The sequence below is a fragment of the Vidua macroura genome, chromosome 3 (assembly GCF_024509145.1).
Source record: "Vidua macroura isolate BioBank_ID:100142 chromosome 3, ASM2450914v1, whole genome shotgun sequence".
Taxonomy (NCBI): Eukaryota; Metazoa; Chordata; class Aves; order Passeriformes; family Viduidae; genus Vidua; species Vidua macroura.
In genome coordinates, this window is record NC_071573.1 from 61902945 (window position 1) to 61921763 (window position 18819).

An 18819-nucleotide genomic window follows, 5' to 3' on the forward strand; every position below is an offset into this window, starting at 1 on the left:
AAACTAGGCCCTACCCCCAAAGGAAGAATTAACCACTTGTTTTCTTGGAGGGTTCTGTTTATTTTCTCACCTTCCACCATTCTGAATGGCAAATAACAACTGATGGCTGCTATCAAAGGCTAGATTTAGTACTATATAAACTTTAATTTGTATGGGTTTGTTTTTTTGGAAAGAATAAAGGAAAGACCATTTTTGTTCTTCATTGCCTCCATCTTTTGATTCCATCTACAATGTTATTAGCACTGCATTTGATATAAGAAAATTTTTCATCGCATTTTCTGTATTTTGAGCTATCGTTCAGGGTGAGAGTTTGCACTTTTCTGGTGGAGAAAACTTAAGCTGTCCTTATTTCTTTCAGTGTAATTACACAGCTCTGCATTAACTCTGCAACTCCTACACTACCAGTAAATTCTCACTTGCAATTTTATAGTTGCTTAAATTAGCAGAAGTTATTAATAGAATGTTATTTTGAATAAACATAGCTAAATGTAACTTCAGGCATTTGAGAGTACTATTTTTCCACATAAACCATGTCATATAAGCAATAATGATCATGATAATTTACTTTCTCTGCTAAACTTCTTAAATCCTATGTGGTGGAAAGATGAGGCATTATATTTGCTACCAAACATTGCTTTTTAAATAATTTTCTTTTAAGAATTAATTCTGAGCTAACAAGCCATAATTAATTCTGAGCTAACAAGCCATATAGGACTAATTGTCAACACCAGGTAATTTTACAGTGCAGTGTCTTGCACAGTTGAAATTTTATATCATCAAGAGAGATTTTATCTTTAAAAACACATGTTTTAGAAGGCAGTTTGTTTAGAGTAAAAGTTGAAAGTTGATTGATTTGTAATGTAGCCAAACACTAACTTAACAAATTATCTCATTAGCTGACGCTTTTATATGTTCCCAGGAAAAAAGGCTGCAACAGGTCTAACAACAGGTCTTTGTGCTTAAAAGAGAAATAATCAGAGTGACCTTAAGAAATGGTAGCAGTCCATCCAATAAGCAGCTTTAAATGGCTTGTTGATGAGGTAGATCAGAGGATCATTCCTAGCTAATACCCCTTTCCAGAAAATCAGAGAGCAGTAGTGGTTTATATTTCATTGTTTCAGTCCAATACTTCACCGTATGCGTGTTATGTATTTCTACATTTATTTTTACATACCCTTTTCAAGGTCTGTTAGTACACATGCCATGAAAAAATTTTGTTTGAATTTTTAGATCTCTACTTCCATATTGGCTACTAAAAGAAACACATCAAACTGCTCAAGAAAATCTGATTTTGAAATTTTTTTTGCAAGATACAGACAATTAACCATATTTCAAAAAAAAAAAAAATATCATTAGGTATTTCTCTGAATTTTTCAATATTTCAAACATGCAGCTGTTGCACAATGAGATCTGATGCTTTATAACAAGCACTTAATATGTCCAATAGTTTATATTTTAGAAGATCTATAGGATTCTAAAACTTTATGAGGGTTAACACACAGATTAGGATTTTTTCATGTAAATCTCCAGCCTTTGCACTGTTGTTGACAATTTAGAAACAATGATCTGAAAGAGAACTTCAAAGGTTGAAAAAACACAGTACCAGACCCCTGAAATATGGTATCCTGATTCCTTTCAAATATTTGTTATTTGGTTTGAAGCTAAGGCAGTCCAGAATGGGAAGGGAGAAAAAAGGTTGTGTCATGGATTTTCTGGTGTCAAGTAGACTAATGATTAGACTTGAATTTATCCACATAAAAAGTCAGCAAAATAATTTGTTCTGAATGTTTTGGAGTTGAAAGTTCCAAAGGTAGCTCAGCCACCTGTGCTTCATCATGGACTGTGACCAGGAGGAGTCTCCACTCTCTTGGGCAGTGATGTTGTGAGATGGGGACAGGCCATGTTCCTCTGACCATGTTTGCTCTTTTCTTTGAGAGGTGCCATTTCAGACGCCTTAGTCCACATGTTTATCTTGTGTCCTGTCCCAATTGAACTAGAAGCTGGCAGTGTAACTTCGGTTCACACCTCTGTGTAAAAATGCATTGTCAGTGTTGCCATCCATCCATATTGGCCCAGAGCTTTTTATGTCCTGGGGGCACAGTTGCATCACTGAGCCAGCTCCCTTAAAGCTAACTTGGTTTATCTCTGCACAAACAGCTGTTTCCTGGCAGAAGATAGCAGCCTGCAATTCAAAAGCTGTAAAACCTTTATGACATTCACTGGACATCCTAATTCCCCATAACCAAATCATATCCGTGCCATAGTTTTAAAGATAGTAAAGTGTCTGCAAAGTACACGGCTCCAGAAGTACGTCTTAGTGGCAAATGTAGTAGAAATGCATTAATGGCACTAATTTTCTCTTTCAATGTGACCCATGGACAGCAGGGCAGAGTATTGCAGGAACATTGTCTCCTCAGCATTGTTCCTGTGTCTCCTCATTTGCTCATGTCCAAGGTTTCTCAGCTACTGAGGCAAACAGATTCAGCATTTTCTTCACTTGATACTTCTGAATCTATTAAGGTAAACTCTTTGCTAATTGGTCATAAATTCATGGACATTACTGATTTCAGAGCCCTCATTAATTTTCATTTCAGTCCATTATAGCAGCAGAGGCTTCGTTCACATGATTCCATTTTCCTTAGAGTTTCCTACCAAAATAGTACCATCAGTTAAGTGATCTGAAAGTCCTGGAGAGTTGTAGAGATGTGTTTGGGGTTTTTTTTATTGTATATGACTTATCAAAGCAAAATTTATCAACATTTGAGGGGGCTTATCAACGCTAGTCAGGAACTGGTCTTTTATACATAAATGTACATATTATACTGGAATTTCAAGGGAGCATTATCATTATTGTAGGACAAGATATGCTGTGCTAGACTGTTTAATTAATTAAAATGTATATGAATATTTATAAGCTACGTCTTCATCATTTTAAAAGTATCCAGTAGCATAAGCTTAGGCTATTTTTCTGCATTATCTGAAAGCAGGATATGTAACCTGTTTACGTGATACCATATTTGTATGCACAGCCAGCTGTGAGTCTCTAACTTCTACAGCTCCATCCCAAATCTTACTAAACAGAGGTTAGCCTGAAGCTGTATTTATTTTGGTTTTGCATATTAACTATCAGAAGGGGCCCATAAACAGTGTCTGTATGAATTTCTGCAGCAATGAACTTTTATGTGGAGAACATAGTCATATATCATTTTGTCCATATGAATGCTTAACTTTTAATATCACAAAGCTTTGGGGCCTTGAGGGCTCCTTCTCAAGGCCAGCTGGCAGCATGTGAAGGTGGTGACACCTCTTCCTTTCCCCCAGCAAGGGACACATGAGGATAAATTTGGCACAGTATGTTGCAACACAAATGTAAGACGGCAGATTTTATCTAAGCATCACCTCACTACTCCCTCCTTTCAGGACAAGTTCAGAGAAGAGGCTGGTGGTGGCTGGGATCCCCCTTTTCACTGGCAGAGATTGTTAAACTCTCTTCCTTGGGACAGACATGTGCCTGGTTACTATGGTGACAGGGATGAACCTGACACTTCAGAACACAGCTCAGGGAATCATAATTTCTGTTCACAGTCATGTACAATTTTTCTTTCTAATAATGCCACCCTAAAAAATCTGTAATTTAGAACCCTGGGAGCAACAGCTTAGATTGATCCAAATCCCAGTAAATTTCTAGCATGCCTTCATCTCCCAGAAGCTGTAGCCCAAAAGAGAAATTCTTTAGGAGCTGTAGGGAAGGGAGAATTGTGGAGATTCCTTTCCCACTAAATAAATCCTCAGCTTCCAACTTGAGAAAGAAAAATCAGTAGTGCTGATTTTTGGTCACAAGTGACCCATGTGAGGATATCTACAAGACCTTATGAATCGTGCATAGTCTGCTAGAACAAGTTGCACATCCTGTCCCCTGATCCCTGCAAGTATACATTAAAATGTTTTCAGCAAATCGAATCAGCTCCGGCTTTTTTTAAATCTTAATAAAGCTAAAAGTGGTTGTGGATTTTTCACTGAATTTGAATTTATTAATTAAATTCCAGACTTATAAAAATTTCTTTAATTGCACAATGATTATCACTGTAGCAAAGCAGTAAAAAAACAAGACTGATGCAAATGGAACAGTCTTTCTGGGCAGATGATTAAAACACAGGGCAGACCAATCTAAAAATCTCACCTGGTTTTTCAACAAGCCCTTTTCTCAGGTAGTAGACTGACATCTCCAGAGATACCTTCAGTTTCATTTGATGTTATCATGATGTTACCTTGTTGAACTCATTCAGATGCCATTCCTGGATTTAATTAAAAGTTTTTGAATGTCACATAACAAAAGTGCAGAACAGATTATCTTGAGCACAGCTATTTTGAATATCAAGCTATGCAGCAATAACACTAGTTTGTGAGAATTCAAAGATCTGCCATAAACAGAAATAAACATTCAAAGAAAATGCAGTGTAATAAAATAGCAGCTTTAATCATGCATAAAATTGAGTTTCTTCCCTTGCTCACACAAAGAAAAACCCAAAATAAAATGCTGTGAATGTTAAGAAAGTCAAACTGTATGGTGAGAAGGTTAAGTATAAAAATGTTGTTCAAAACTTCTGATTTAAAAGCTGTCATTTGGAAGGCTGGCTGTTCTCTTAGTGGTACCGTGCAAACAGCCCTGCAAAATCCTACCAGAATTTTCTGTTTGAATAATTGTGTTTGGATGAGCAAGTAGAATATCATTATCTGGATTCCTACACCATCTTCTTGGGAAGGTATAGGCGAATAGATTTTGTGCTGAGTATCATAAATTCTCTGACAATTTTGCAAGGCTCTGTGTAAATTTTGAACCACAGAAGGAAGGAAAAGACAGGAAAGAAATATATGCCATGACTGGTTTCCTTATGCCACAGTATATTTCAAAAATTTAGTGTAACTAATATGCATGTGCTCAATTTTAGAAGTGTATATTGAATTTTTTTGTGCATTTTATTAAAAATGTGGTTAAAGAATTTAGAGTAATTAAGTACATTGGGAAATTGTGAGAAGATGGACTCTACCTCACCTGTTTAGAATTTTACTGTCCCTGAGAGAGTTAGCTATACTAGTCTAATTTAGTGCTGTTCACAGTTGAACTTCATGCTATTAATCATGGAAGTTGACTGATTGAATACTCTACTATCTATGAAAACAGAAGAACAACTTCTTATATGGTGACTGTTACTGGCTATGTGCAGAGTCAGAATCACTGGATTAAGTTATTTTATGAACTTTGTGAGTGGGACTGTGGGATATGATTATCATTGCTGTTCATTAGTTCAGAAGAAGGGCAAGTAGACAAGTTGCTAAAATCCAGTGTTCACCTCCCAGTCTAGCTCATAAAGCTTCGGTGTAGGCAGCTATTTTTATACATGTGGAACATGTAGTTAATGCTTTGTTTCAGGACAGAAACTCTTCTTGGAAATTTAATGGAAGATGAGTTTGCACGGATTGAAAACTGTTGGGTTATATCTTCTCAGATTTACAGGATCAAAATGCAAAAATGCATATATTGATATTCAAGGCAAAGACATAGTAAAAATTAACACTTAATTAATTATCTATTAGAGTAAGGCTGGCCAAAGGAATTAGTAGTCAATAGAGTCCATTTTTGTATGATCATGATTCTGTTACCGTGCAAGGTTCTTTCTCAGATCAATAAATTACCTTTTAATAGAGTCTGATGTTCAATATATAGAGAGCATTGCAGGACTACATTACTAAAAATGAGCATTAAAAATTAGTAAAGCAGGTGTTTTTGTAACTTAAATGATTTTAGAGTGTTTTTGCCCTTTTTAGAAATATAGAGTTTGTTAATTCCAATTATCAAAATAATTGTATCTCTCCAATTTAGAGATTTTGTGTTAGGATGTTGTCATGTACCATGTCAAAGGCTTACAAAAGTCCAGATAGATGACATCTGTAACTCTTCCCTTGCCCACTGATGTAGTCACTCCATCACAGAAGGTCGCTCGATTGGTTAGGCAAGATTTGTTCCTTGTGAATCCTTGGTTACTTGAGTTCTTTTGTTTGGCAAGATCAGCAGCTCAGCCTGCAGAAGAGCTGCTTCAGAAAGCTAAATTCTGATTGTTTTGTAGAGGGTAGACAAAGCAAGTTCTCAGAGTTCTGGCTGTTCTCGAATTCTCAGCAGCCAGGAGATATTCACTTACATGTGTAGGTTCAACATGTAGACACAAGGTTCCTCTATTTTTCTCTCTGGTTATATACAGGTAAGATCACACATGGTTATTACAATACACTTTGAGTGTATTGTAGTGAAAACACAAGTAATAGGAAATGCTTTCAAATTCATGACTTTCATTAAATACTTCTATGCTACATTCAACAGCTCCCTCAAAATAATCATTGCATGCAATACACATAGATTACAGTGTGATTTGTATCTATGATTGCTTTTGTATAGTCCCCAAATGTAGCATTTAGTCTAAAGAATGCATATATTATCTGTTGCTGGAAATATATGTGTAATAATCCTGTCTTCATTTAAGTTCAGAGCAATTTTTTTTTGTTGACATTGGCAAGACAGGTATCATTTTGCCAGTAGATTTTAGCATTTTGGATATAGGAGGCTCCTCCACTGATTATACACTTGGTTAGTGTATGACTATTCAATGACATTTTCCTCAACTAATTTAGGACTCTGTGGTGCATTTCTAGTGGGCACCAGCTTTATCTCATAAGTAGCCTTAAAGTTCATGGAATGAGTTACTGTCCCTTGCTTCAAAACCCTTAATGTAAGGAAACAAGAACAAATGGTCAAGCAGGAGATATCCTCCTGGCTTTCCACTGTTGCTTGAAAAACTTGACAGAGAGCTTCATTTTGAAGTTACTGATAATCGAAACCAGTTATTTCCTAGAGTGTATATAATTAAACACCTGTTCCTAAGTTAGCCAAATATGTAAACACCCTTGGTAACCTTTCCTTCAGATTTTCTGAGATGTGGATAGTTGTTTTTCTAAAGTAACTTTTCTGAATGAAACAGCTGTGTTTGTGGCCATGCAATAATTTTAAACATGACTCTGAGAAGCACATATATTGCAGCTTGCTCTATCAAGTCATAAGGGTCCTGTCTTTCTCCAAGGAGGTATGAAACAGGTCTGTCATTCTTTCCCCTTCACTCTGCCATCAGTAATACTCCTTTGAAAATACCACTTTCCTGATCCAAGCTCAAAGCCTGTACTGTTGAATGTATTTTTGAGCCTTCAAGTTTTGAAGTGCATCTTGAGGTCAATCCCTATCATTCATATTTTGAAATCTCTCAGAGACTTGGCCTTAAATCTCCATCCACACAACTAAATCTCTTGCTCCAGCCTTAGTTATTTTGCAGGTTGGGTATTTCTTACCTTTTCTAGGTCAGAGCTGGCCAGCTGCACTCACATTGTACAATTCCAGACACAGCAAATATCCCGTCCCTGTGCACTCCCTCTTTACCCTTCCCATGTCCTTGTTGTTTCTCAGTACTCCATACAGCAAACATTACTTTTTTTTCCCCATTGGCGTATAAAGCCATTTATATTTATCTTAGATTTGTCCTTTGACTCTACTGATTGGCCTTTTGGCTCTACTGCTTGTCAAATGTTCATTCACATTTGTCACATCCAGCCCAGATAATACTGGACTGGGAGTTGATTCATTTTAAGCATTGAGAATGCTGAATACCTTCATCTTCCAGTTCTGCCTCAAAAGTCATGCCCCCCATTTCCTCTGTTAGACAACATCATATGTGCATACAACATTAATTCTAGCTAGTGTGTGTTGTACATGCACACATCTCCTGCCTGATCCCTACTTTTGTCCCTTGACACCTTAACAACACATATAATGCAAACAAAATACATAGTATTCAATCCTCACAGGTTATGTATGCAAGTGTGCATGCAGGCATGAATTTACATACAGAAGGAAACATTGAGTATTTCTCAGCAGATAGAGTTCAAGCTGTAGGTGAGAGAGATGATTATAATGATGAATTCTTACGATGATGATTAAGTTTTATGATTAAAGCCCTGCCAGATCTCTCACTGTCTGTCTAGCTCTCGTGTGGGTGTCTGGGAGAGAGCATGTTCCTAACTCAGAAGGTTTTTCTGAGGGTAAGTTGTTAGTATGTGGTTCAAATACTGCAGAGATGAAGGTTACACAAATAAGTAATAAAGAGTAATTTTAAACAACAGCATTATCCTTCCCTCAAAAGGTACTGTGGGTTCCTGCACATGGAATACGAATAGAAATTATCTGTGTAACATGGTTAAACCCAGAAAGTATTGGATACCAATTATCCCTGATAATGACTAGCTTTCTGAATTGAGTTGATTTTCAGGGAAGCAGAAGCCTTTATCTCATATGACTTCACCTTGGTTTTTGTCCTGCTGCTTTTGGTGATCTGTTGAGAAGCATCCTAGTTTCAGACTAAAGGACACTTTCTGTGTAATGACATAAGTATGATGGTATCAAAAGCTTGTAACTTATTCCACATGAAGATGCTTTGAGGAGAGAGGTTAAGTGGCATCTGCTGCATGCTGGGTGGAGAGTGAGAGAAGAAGGGCCAGAGGGAGAGTAAGCACATGTACCTGTTCATGCTAGTGAGTAGAAGAAAGGCCACAGCCTTAGAAAGCAGGAACTAGAGAACTGGAAAGCCATTTTCTATTCTACAAGTAAACATCTCAAGTGATTTCACCCCTTGCTGAAACCTATTTATATTTTTCATATTTTTACCAGGCTGGAAAAGCTCCTGTTCTTGACCCTTTTTACACTAGGCTGTTATGCAAAGAGGTGCAGACTGAATGGCTGTGCACTTTCATGTATATTCTATTTTTCTTTCTGCTGTAACCTGTAGCCTCAGCCCACTCAGTTGTGTTACAGACTGGTTTCATCTCTCTGTAGAACAGTGGTTTGTGTGGTATCTTTCAGGGCTTATAAACAGAAATGAAACTACTGCTGACTTTAGGCTTGGCTTTGTGGATTACCTTATTTAGAGAATCAAAATTCCCAGTAGAATGCAGATCTCAGACCAGATGCTGTAAGGTGAATTAATGTACAAAGGTGGACTGAAACTGCATGGAGGACAGAAGTACTGCAGTTTAGGGTTCACACTGCGGCTTGGAAAAAAGTGTCTTCCTATTTGTGCGTAAATGTTTTCTTACTATTCAGTGTTAAATATTCCATATTTAATATCTGAAAAAAAAATAACATTAAATGAAGTAATGGTGGTAAGTTGATAGATTGTCTCTGCTTTGTCTTCTGCTTTTTAATACAGTAACTTGTTTGGAAATCCAGGTACATAAACACTTCTGCCTGTGTGGAGGTGTGTATATATACATATATATATTTGTTTGTTTGATTGTTTATTTATTTATTTACTCAGCTGTATACATACACATATACTTCCTGTTGCAAGGAGGGCAACAAAGATGGTGATGGCCTTGAAGGGGAAGCTGCATGAGGGGCAGCTGAGGTCACTTGGTCTGTTCAGCCTATAGGAGACTGAGGAGAGACCTCATTACAATTACAACTTCTTGTGAGGTGAAGCAGAGGGGCAGGCACTGATCTCTCCTCTCTGGTGCCCAGTGACAGGATCTGAGGGAATGGCCTCAAGCTGGGAGGGTTAGGTTGGGTATTAGTAAAATGTTCTTCTCCGAGAGGCTGGTTGGGCACTGGAATGGGCTCCCCAGGGTCACAGCACCAAGCCTGACAGAGCTCAAGTGTTAGTACAAAACCCTCAGGCACATGGTGTGACTTTTGAGGATGGTTCTGTGCAAGGCCAAGAGCTGGACTCAGTGATTCTTGTGGGTCCCTTTTGACTATGCTTATTCTATGGTTCTGTTAAATTTATAGAGTGTCTACATACATATGTCTAGATGTTTAAACACATGATGCCTGTATCTATATTTTGACTACTTTATTAATACACACACATATTTGAAAATTATCACCAATAATTATTTCCTTGTCTCTAGTGCTTACACATTTAAGTAACTTCTTTTTTAAATTAATTTAGCAGCAGCAACAGAAGAACCTGAGGTGATTCCGGATCCCGCTAAACAAACAGATCGAGTGGTGAAAATAGCAGGAATAAGTGCTGGAATTCTGGTATTCATCCTACTTCTCCTTGTTGTCATATTGATTGTGAAAAAAAGGTAAGAAAATTATCTGTGCTGATTGATCTTTTTTTTTCCCCCCTCCTTATCAAACAATTTTAAAAGAATGTTTTTTACAGGTCTTTAGAAAAAAAAAAAGTTTTGGGACTGGTAGGTCCTTTTGGTCGATTTTTTGATTAGTTCCTTGTGTTTTCTTTCGGTTTTTCTGTGATTCTTAGGATATCTTTAAAGATAGGATTTCTTTCTATTTAAGATTCTGATAACTATACATTTTCCCATAGTTATTTATTTCCAAGGATTTTTAAGTTGGAGATGGAAGAATGTACAGATTGTTAAAGTGGGTGGAATTGAAATTCATGGTGCCTTTTTTATTTTTTAAAGCAAAGAAAAAATAATAGCTTATTGCACTTTTCATGTTTTAACCACTTAATGAATATTATTTTCTCTATGCAGCTCTAATGAGTTATTTGTATTTGTATGTTACCTAGCTTGCAAAATAATGTAATTTTATACCTCTATTTATGCTTTTGTAAACCTGGAGTTTTTTCTTAAAAGTCATACTGCATCACTGTAAAATTATCTAGTGAGTCCTTAGTGCATGAAATTGTTTAAAAGTGTATTAATTTGAGTGAATTTAAATTTTTTTCAGTGCTTTCTTAGACAGTAAGCAATATCGCCATCTTCTGGCATTGTTCAATGCTATCCCTGCATCCCAATCCTCCTACCTGTAGTAACTTGTGCAATCCTATTGCTTGGTCAGTGTTTCGAAGCCTAGCCTTCCCAGTAGTTGCAACTCTTTTAACCTGGCATAGAAGTCCATAATATGTCCTATAATTCTGTAGTTATTGTATAGAAATGAATTCCTCTCCCTCTGTGCACCCTGTCCCTGGCAGTTCCCCTTCACGTAGCACAAGCTGATTTCTCTTGGATAGAACGAGCCCTTTGCCTTCCCATGGTGTGTGCGTTGCATTCCCTTGCCTTTTGCAGAAGTTATAATAAAAAGTATTTTTGTGATTGTTGCATATATTCTTTTGAAATGCAGCTTACTATTATTTTTGTAGATTAAGATCATTCTATATGTTATCATTGCTGGTTTGCATTAGATTTTTTAATTTATTGCCTTTTTACAATTATCCCTGGAGATATATAACTTGGAGAAGAAACGTCTGCATTAGAAACATTAGGTATGCTTATAGTGTTGTGTGTTAGTTAGCTACATATGTGATTTTTCCCAAAAGTGCTTTTACTTTTCTCTGTTGTTTACCTCTGTGGCTGACAATTTACACATATGCAAAAGGTCCAACTCATCATGTACAAAAAAGACATACAGTCAGCCAGCTTTCTTTATTTACACGACTTTTGAAAAACAAAAGTGAAGTTGTTTTTCAACTTTCAGGAGGAAATCTCTATATTGTAGCTTTGTAGCATGGTATGTGCTGGGAAGTATCATCTTAGTGAGTGTTACAGTGGTCCCCTTACATTTAATAGAAAATTCTCTGTGTGTGCACGTGTGTTTGTGTGTGAGAGAGAGACCAACTAACACTACAGTGTGTCAGTCACTTCCAGATGTGATTGACTAGTTTTGCAAATAACAAACAAACAAACAAATCCATGTGTACATTTTTCTTATTGTTTTTGCCTCTTCCACTCAGAGTCCTTTTAGGCTCAATTTTTTGCTATGAATTGTTTGACCAGAGTTAATTATATCTGTGAAGTGATATTTTTAAATTTCCCTTTTTCCCCCTTTCCCTCCTCAGAACCTGTGAAGGCAGTATCCTTTTAGAAATTATCATCATTCTATAGCACATAATATTTCTAAACTCCTGTACTATTTTGTATTTTAAATAGGTGAGAAATTAACCTGCTTACTGAATCTTTAATGTTTGGCAACTTTCCATCACGATAGTTTAACTGATTGTCTATTGCATATGTTGTCGATGTCTCTCTCTCAGCTTTTAGTGCAAATGGGCACTTTTTCTATACCAGCTTTAGTCAAGGTCTCTTACAAAAAGCACAGAACAACTGTGTTCCTGAGTTAAATCAGTCCATCTAGTGAGCTAGGTCAATTCATGTAATGAAGGCAGAAACAGCTGTAAAAACTCTGACACATTCACACATACGAAAACACACTTCACTTAGTTGTGGTGGGACTGAAAACCGATCCGTCTGAATCACCCTCTGTAGTGTACCTATTCAGTGATCCATTATGTAGTATCCCTTTTGGTACCCGAATTGACCACAGCTTATTAGATGGAAAAGTCAATAAAACCATGGTTTCTGCATTTTTATTGGTTTATTAAGTCATATGCACAGCCACCGCTATCTCAAACTGATTAAATGCAGCATTACATTTTATTGGAAAATGGAGTACTAAGCAGTTTTGTTCATGAGCTTGAGATGTTTTGGGCTTTGCCTGATCATTTTGTACAAATTGGTTTGAAGTTTTTCTGAATGAAGCTCTTAACAGCTTTTAAAGACTTCTACTGGAGTAATCAAACCAGCTAAGAAAAGGGATACTGCATCTTTAACAAGCAATGCCATTTTTATTTTCAAAATCATTGTTGGACTATTTCCAAATGTCCTTCATTTCCTTCCATTTGTTTACCTTCCATGTCTTTAATGCTTAGCATGACTACATCAGCATTTTCAACTGTAAGATTTAAAAATAAAAAGCATATGTTTGCATTCAGGAAATGTGTGGTGGATATGCCAGTACACACATATCCGGAAATGTGCAGTTTTCTTTAAAATGTGTGTACTCATATAGCTACGCATAGTACGCATACAAACATATATGTATACAACTGTGTACTGATAAATATGTTAAAGTGAATGACAAGAATTTGTTTTCTGATTAAATGTATTTATTGATGGAACCTAATTTTTTGTGACTGAAAAGTAAAAAGCATATCTGCTGCACAAGATTTGTACACAGCTGTTCATTTGTCATGACATCTAGGCGGTAATCATTATATTATGGTGAACTGCATGTTGAAATTACACAATCCATTTAATTTTCAAAATTTTTGGCAATAAGTGAAATCTCAGCATGTAATTTTCTCAAGTGATCTTTCTAAAAAACAAATCATTTTTATACGCTAGGGTTTTTTAATTTTGGTTTGGTTTTGTTTTGTTTTTAATTGCATGGCAACATAAGGCTAGTTTGTGCATGAGCAAGTTGAAATGCTAACCAAAGAAACATGAATTTTTCAACTTTTTTTTTAAACACACATTTCTCTGCTTTGTTGGATGTGACAGAGTCACGCTTTTCATTCACCATTGCTTCTCTTTTTCCACTGTCTATGATTTGCTTGCCAGGAGGAGCTACTATTCTTACTCCTACTATCTGTAAGTAGAATACGGGTGACTTACTATTTTATGTGTTTTAAAGATGCAGTATCCCTTTATAAAAAAGAAAAACAGTCTCTATAATTTTTCCAAAGTTTTATTGATAGTTACCTTTCCTTGTTCTCAGGCTTGAAAAATTTCTTGTATCATTGTTGCTGTTATTCATACCCTGTTGTTTCTTTTTTAAAAGGGATATTGTATTTCTAACTGTATATTGAGACCTTAGGTTTTTGCTACAGTTTTTTTTCCATAACTATCATTTTAATTTATTATGATCATAATTTAATTTGCATTATGATTCACAGCAACACATCACACTAAGGAAAAAAAGACCTTTTCCCATTTCCTAGTTAGTGAACTGTGCCAGTAAATCATAAACTGTATCTTCTTTGAGTATCAGTTCAGGAGTGATCTTGTGTACCATTTTCCTATGCAGGTTGTAAGCAGGTGCCAGACTTCTAGAAATAGTTTATGGTCTGCCTCTTTTGAGTTTGAGGTGCTTTGCAGATCTTATTTTATGGCATTGGTTTGCATAAAAGTTTTGCTTCATTGAAGCAAAACTGGCTTTTTGATACTTGTTGACCAAATGAGTTTCTGTGAGGATTCTGACAATTTTGTCTATGATTGAGCAAGCAGTTGCACGCATCCTTCATTTGAGATAAATGTGCTTGACTTTAGAGAAGTTCTAAGGATGCACTTGAGTGCTTTGATGAACTGGTGGTATTTGATAATAATGTTCTCCTACATTTTTAAGCAGAATTAGTTTACTTCTTTAAACCACCTTAAAAATATATTAAAAAAAGATAATCTGGTTTAGCTAACTGCCATTCTCTGATTTATTGTGACTATAATTTCCTTGTTAAATAGCAATTCCTTCTACTCAAGATAATTAACCACACAGTTTCATCCAATGATGGAGCACCTTTCCCCTCCAACCACTGTAACACCCACCTGAGCAGATTCATCCAACTGAATCCTTTAGCAGATAATGAGAATCATTTATGCTTTCTGTCAGCCTCAAATTCTTTAACCTAATGATTCGCTCAACTATCACGAAGCATAGATTGCATGTGCCTTTAGCTGAGTAAGGGAAAGGAAAGGAAAGGAAAGGAAAGGAAAGGAAAGGAAAGGAAAGGAAAGGAAAGGAAAGGAAAGGAAAGGAAAGGAAAGGAAAGGAAAGGAAAGGAAAGGAAAGGAAAGGAAAGGAAAGGAAAGGAAAGGAAAGGAAAGGAAAGGAAAAGGAAAGGAAAGGAAAGGAAAGGAAAGGAAAGGAAAGGAAAGGAAAGGAAAGGAAAGGAAAGGAAAGGAAAGGAAAGGAAAGGAAAGGAAAGGAAAGGAAAGGAAAGGAAAGGAAAGGAAAGGAAAGGAAAGGAAAGGAAAGGGAAAGGGAAGGAAAGGGAAGGGAGGGAAAGGGAAAGGGAAAGGAAAAGGAAAAGGAAAAGGAAAAAGAAGTTGTCAAACCCCAAGGGAGCACAGAGCTGTTGAACAATAAAGCTGTCCTCCCATTTCCCAGCAGCTTTGGGTTGCAGTGCTAGAATACAATAGGCCTTTTTAGGTGTTGAAGCAGAGCATAAGTATTCGAAAGTAGCTACTGTAATAAGCTAATAACATGAAAGCCTTAATAGCTGTTGATTTATTTAGCATGGCTAGCGGGTTTTGTTACAAAGTGATGCTTCAAAGAAAAGCTTAATATCGTCAAGAGATGAGATGTAATAGTCTTTTTGTTCCGTTTCTGAGGTGACATTAGAAAAAGGTGATCTTCAGTGTATAGAGACTGAAAGGCTTTGAAACTTAAAAAACTACTTTGAACTAGAAATGCTAGTTTTGTGAAGGCTTTGATAGTATTCAGAACCAGTTATAAAGCTCAAGCAGTTTCACTCTTGGAAGTTCTTATGGTCTTCATTTGTTCAACCTGAGCATCATTTAAACCAGTGTCTCTTAAGTTGAAAGGAACATGTGGAGTAAATGTATTAAATAAAGCATTTTAGGGGGGACATCCAACATATTTTTTTTATTTTTCGTGTAACAACTGATACAGAAACCCATCAAACAATAGTTTGATGGAAAAAAAAAATGATAGGTTTAGAGACCACCTTTGGGATTTTTGTAATAAGAATGTTACTGAGTAGTAATTTTCCAACTGTTCCATAAAAGGAGTGGATGGAGCAAAAGGGGAGGAATCTGACAAAATAAGGACTGAGTCTGATTGGTGGAAGAATCTACTATTCACAGAAGAGCTTTGTCCATCCATATTCTACACTGTGGTACCTCATCATGAACCATGACTGTTGACTTAAGAAACAGCCCTGTAATATTTTCTTAAATATGTGCAAGCATGAAGTACTTCTTGCCCTACAGAACAGCGTAGGTCCTTTCTGGTGAACTTTCCCAGGACTCGACAAGTAAATGAATGGATAATTTACACTAATATTCTTCACAGAATCCCAGAATAGTTTGTGTTAGAAGGAACCCTAAAGATCATCTAGTTCCAAACCCCCTGCTGTGAGCAGGGACACCTTCCACCAGATCAGATTTCTCAGAGGCCCATCCCACCTGGCCTTGAACACATCCAAAGAGGGGAGCCTCTCTGGGCAACTGCTGTAAATGTCCCACCACCTTGATAGTAAAGAATAGTAAAGAAAGTACCTAATATTATCCTTGTCTGCTCTTAGAATGTGCATGCACTATTTAAAGTTGGCCATCCTTTTAGTAAAGAGAAATGTAAGACAAACATTGTCTAAACAATTACCAGAGCATTTGATGGCATTCTATGCAGAAAAAGCTTATGAAGATAAGCTGTGTTTTAAACATACATTTTCAAGAACTCAGTATATTAAGTGATGATTGTGTCTCTCCCATATGGTGTCAGATTTATCCAACTAAGCAGGTTGGCTGTCTAATGTATTATAGTCATGGCTTTAGCTGAAAACAGGGAGATTTCAGAACAGTTACAGGTTTCTGCAGAACCAAGGCACACCTCATGCTGCTCTGCATACTTCCTGCTACTTGAGATATATGCTTGAAGTTATAATTAAAATATATTATCTGCTTCCATCTGACTCCTGGAGACAGTTGAAAATCACTTCCTGTTCTTTCTCAAAAGGGAAGAATTGAGTGATATTTCTGAAGCATGCACTTTAAGGGCACTTGCTATTAGTTTGAGGGGCTTAGTTGTATGGATTAGGTTGATCTTTAACTGTGATACCGTCAGAGTGTAAGACTGTTAATGTTGAAATCACAATGGTCCCAAACTGCATGAAAGGGTAGAATGATAAAGGGCGGTTTTGTTTTTCGAAGAACCAAAGTACCAGGACCATCGTGTGGTATCTTCTCGTATCTTGTAAATTGAATGGGCAATACAACCTTTTACATAAAGCGTAATATAAATTTTTAATACAAATATGTATTGAATGATTATGCTTCTTTTGTTACTTCATAGGTTTTTTGACTAACAAAGTAATTTAGAAGGTTACATGACTCTTTCCCAACAACACAAGCAAGGGGAATGAATTATCCATTTTTAAAATCAAAATAGATATTTAAATTGAGATGGTTGATAAAACTGCATGCACAGATGCATCTTATTTGTCATCTCAGTTAAAATGTAATTATATTCTCTAATTTGTGTATATTAGTGTAATTACTCTGCAGGAAAAAAAAAAAATATTGCCAGAGTACAAAAGTAAGCACTTCCATGACAGCATTGTGTGTGTACAGAAAACACAAGACCGTGACTGTTTCATAGCAGGGTGCACAGTTTTATCATATGTTGAAAAAATTGCACACAGGGAAGTAAGTCAAACTTATCAGTCACTCAGGATTATAGAGGATGATTACTGTAGACACCAACATTCATCAAATATTAAAGTGGTTTACTTTTTTTTTTTTTTGGCTGGGCAGCAAACTTGCAAAGAAGCGCAAGGATGCCATGGGAACCACCCGTCAGGAGATGACCCACATGGTGAATGCCATGGACAGGAGTTACGCCGACCAGAGCACTCTGCATGCAGAGGATCCCCTGTCTATCACATTTATGGACTCACATAACTTCAGCCCCAGATGTAAGTAGGCAGTGATAGATACTCCAGAGTGTAGGTGAATATAGAAACACAGAAAACAATTCTGCTTTTTAAGGAAAATTGTTTTACGCTCCAAGTTTTCCAGGAATGATGGTAATGCAAAAGGTTGAGTAGGGATGTTTGTATGTTGTCCTTATTTGGAATGTGGCAAATTATTTAATTAAATATTTGCATGTGCTTTCACTATGCAATGATATTTGTTTTAGGGAAAGTATCATACTTCCAGAATACCTCAGTTAAAACTTGAAATTGAGTTTTCCCTCATGAGATTATTTAATGCCAGCATGTTAAATATTGCTGCACAACACCATGTCTGTAATGAATAATAATATGAGGTCCAAATTAATTTCTATTTTTTTGGCAGTAAGGACATTACAACAGAAGGAAACACTGACAATTTTCATTGCTGTTTGTGAAGTTTAGGAACAAGCTTGTTAATATATCTGTAAATTTGTTCTATATTTGTATTCATTTTTTGTAGATATGCCAACTGTCTAGTTTGGAAAAAGTTTGGGTTTCTGACTATTAAGGGTTATAGCTGCCAGTGTTTAGCACTCTTGCCTCCCAACATCTGCACTATACCTTGCCAAAAGCAAGGTACTCCACTGGCAGACTGAATATTTCAAAACTAGTGTATAAATTACAAAGGCATACAATTCTGCCATGGAGCTGGTAGGAACCTGAGCCTCTCACAGGTCCATGGACTTGGCTTTAAACAGACCTGATCAGCCTGAGCTGCTTCTGAATTTCCACCTTTTGGGAATGACACTCCATGTCTCTTCTCGTCTCCTATACTGCTTACCATGCTTGAGCAAAATACATACATTAAGGCTCTTAAGCTCTTTTCTGGTTGTTGTAAGAGAAATGGGTTTTGGAGAAGGTTTATTGATTGGTTTGTTGAAGCTTACCAAACTGCTAAGTGCTAACATTTTAAGTGTCTCGTAACCAATTATAAATGGGAGTATCAACCTGGTGTTTTTTCTACAGTTTTGGCTGGAACAGTTTGAAAAGTCTCCAAAGTTTGATGCTTTATTGGCATTGAAATTTGTCGAGGCAGGATTGCAGAGACAGTTTGATATGGACTGTGATGGTGGATCCCAGACTAAGAATTTATCTGGAATTTACATGGCCGTTAGTGAGCCGGGGCTGCCATGCAGTCAGGCAGCCTTTCAGATGGCCTGATGTTATTCCAAAAGCCCATGAGCTCCTGTCATCACAGCTGTCCTGGTTGGCTGGCAAAGAAGTTGAA

The 18819-nt window shown here is 36.6% G+C and overlaps 1 protein-coding gene across 5 annotated transcripts in view; it reads left to right on the forward strand.

The window, feature by feature from the left end:
• Nucleotides 1-18819, forward strand: part of PTPRK (protein tyrosine phosphatase receptor type K) — a 382123-nt gene that overhangs the window by 335435 nt on the left and 27869 nt on the right. For 2 of the 5 annotated variants that reach the window (XM_053973379.1, XM_053973381.1), the window contains exons 14-15: nt 10044-10182; nt 17392-17552. In XM_053973379.1, coding sequence (XP_053829354.1) covers nt 10044-10182; nt 17392-17552 — 300 coding nt within the window. Of the gene's footprint in view, nt 1-10043; nt 10183-11285; nt 11328-13461; nt 13492-17391; nt 17553-18819 lie in introns of all 5 variants that reach the window. The other 3 variants (XM_053973380.1, XM_053973383.1, XM_053973378.1) reach the window with 2 other exon arrangements.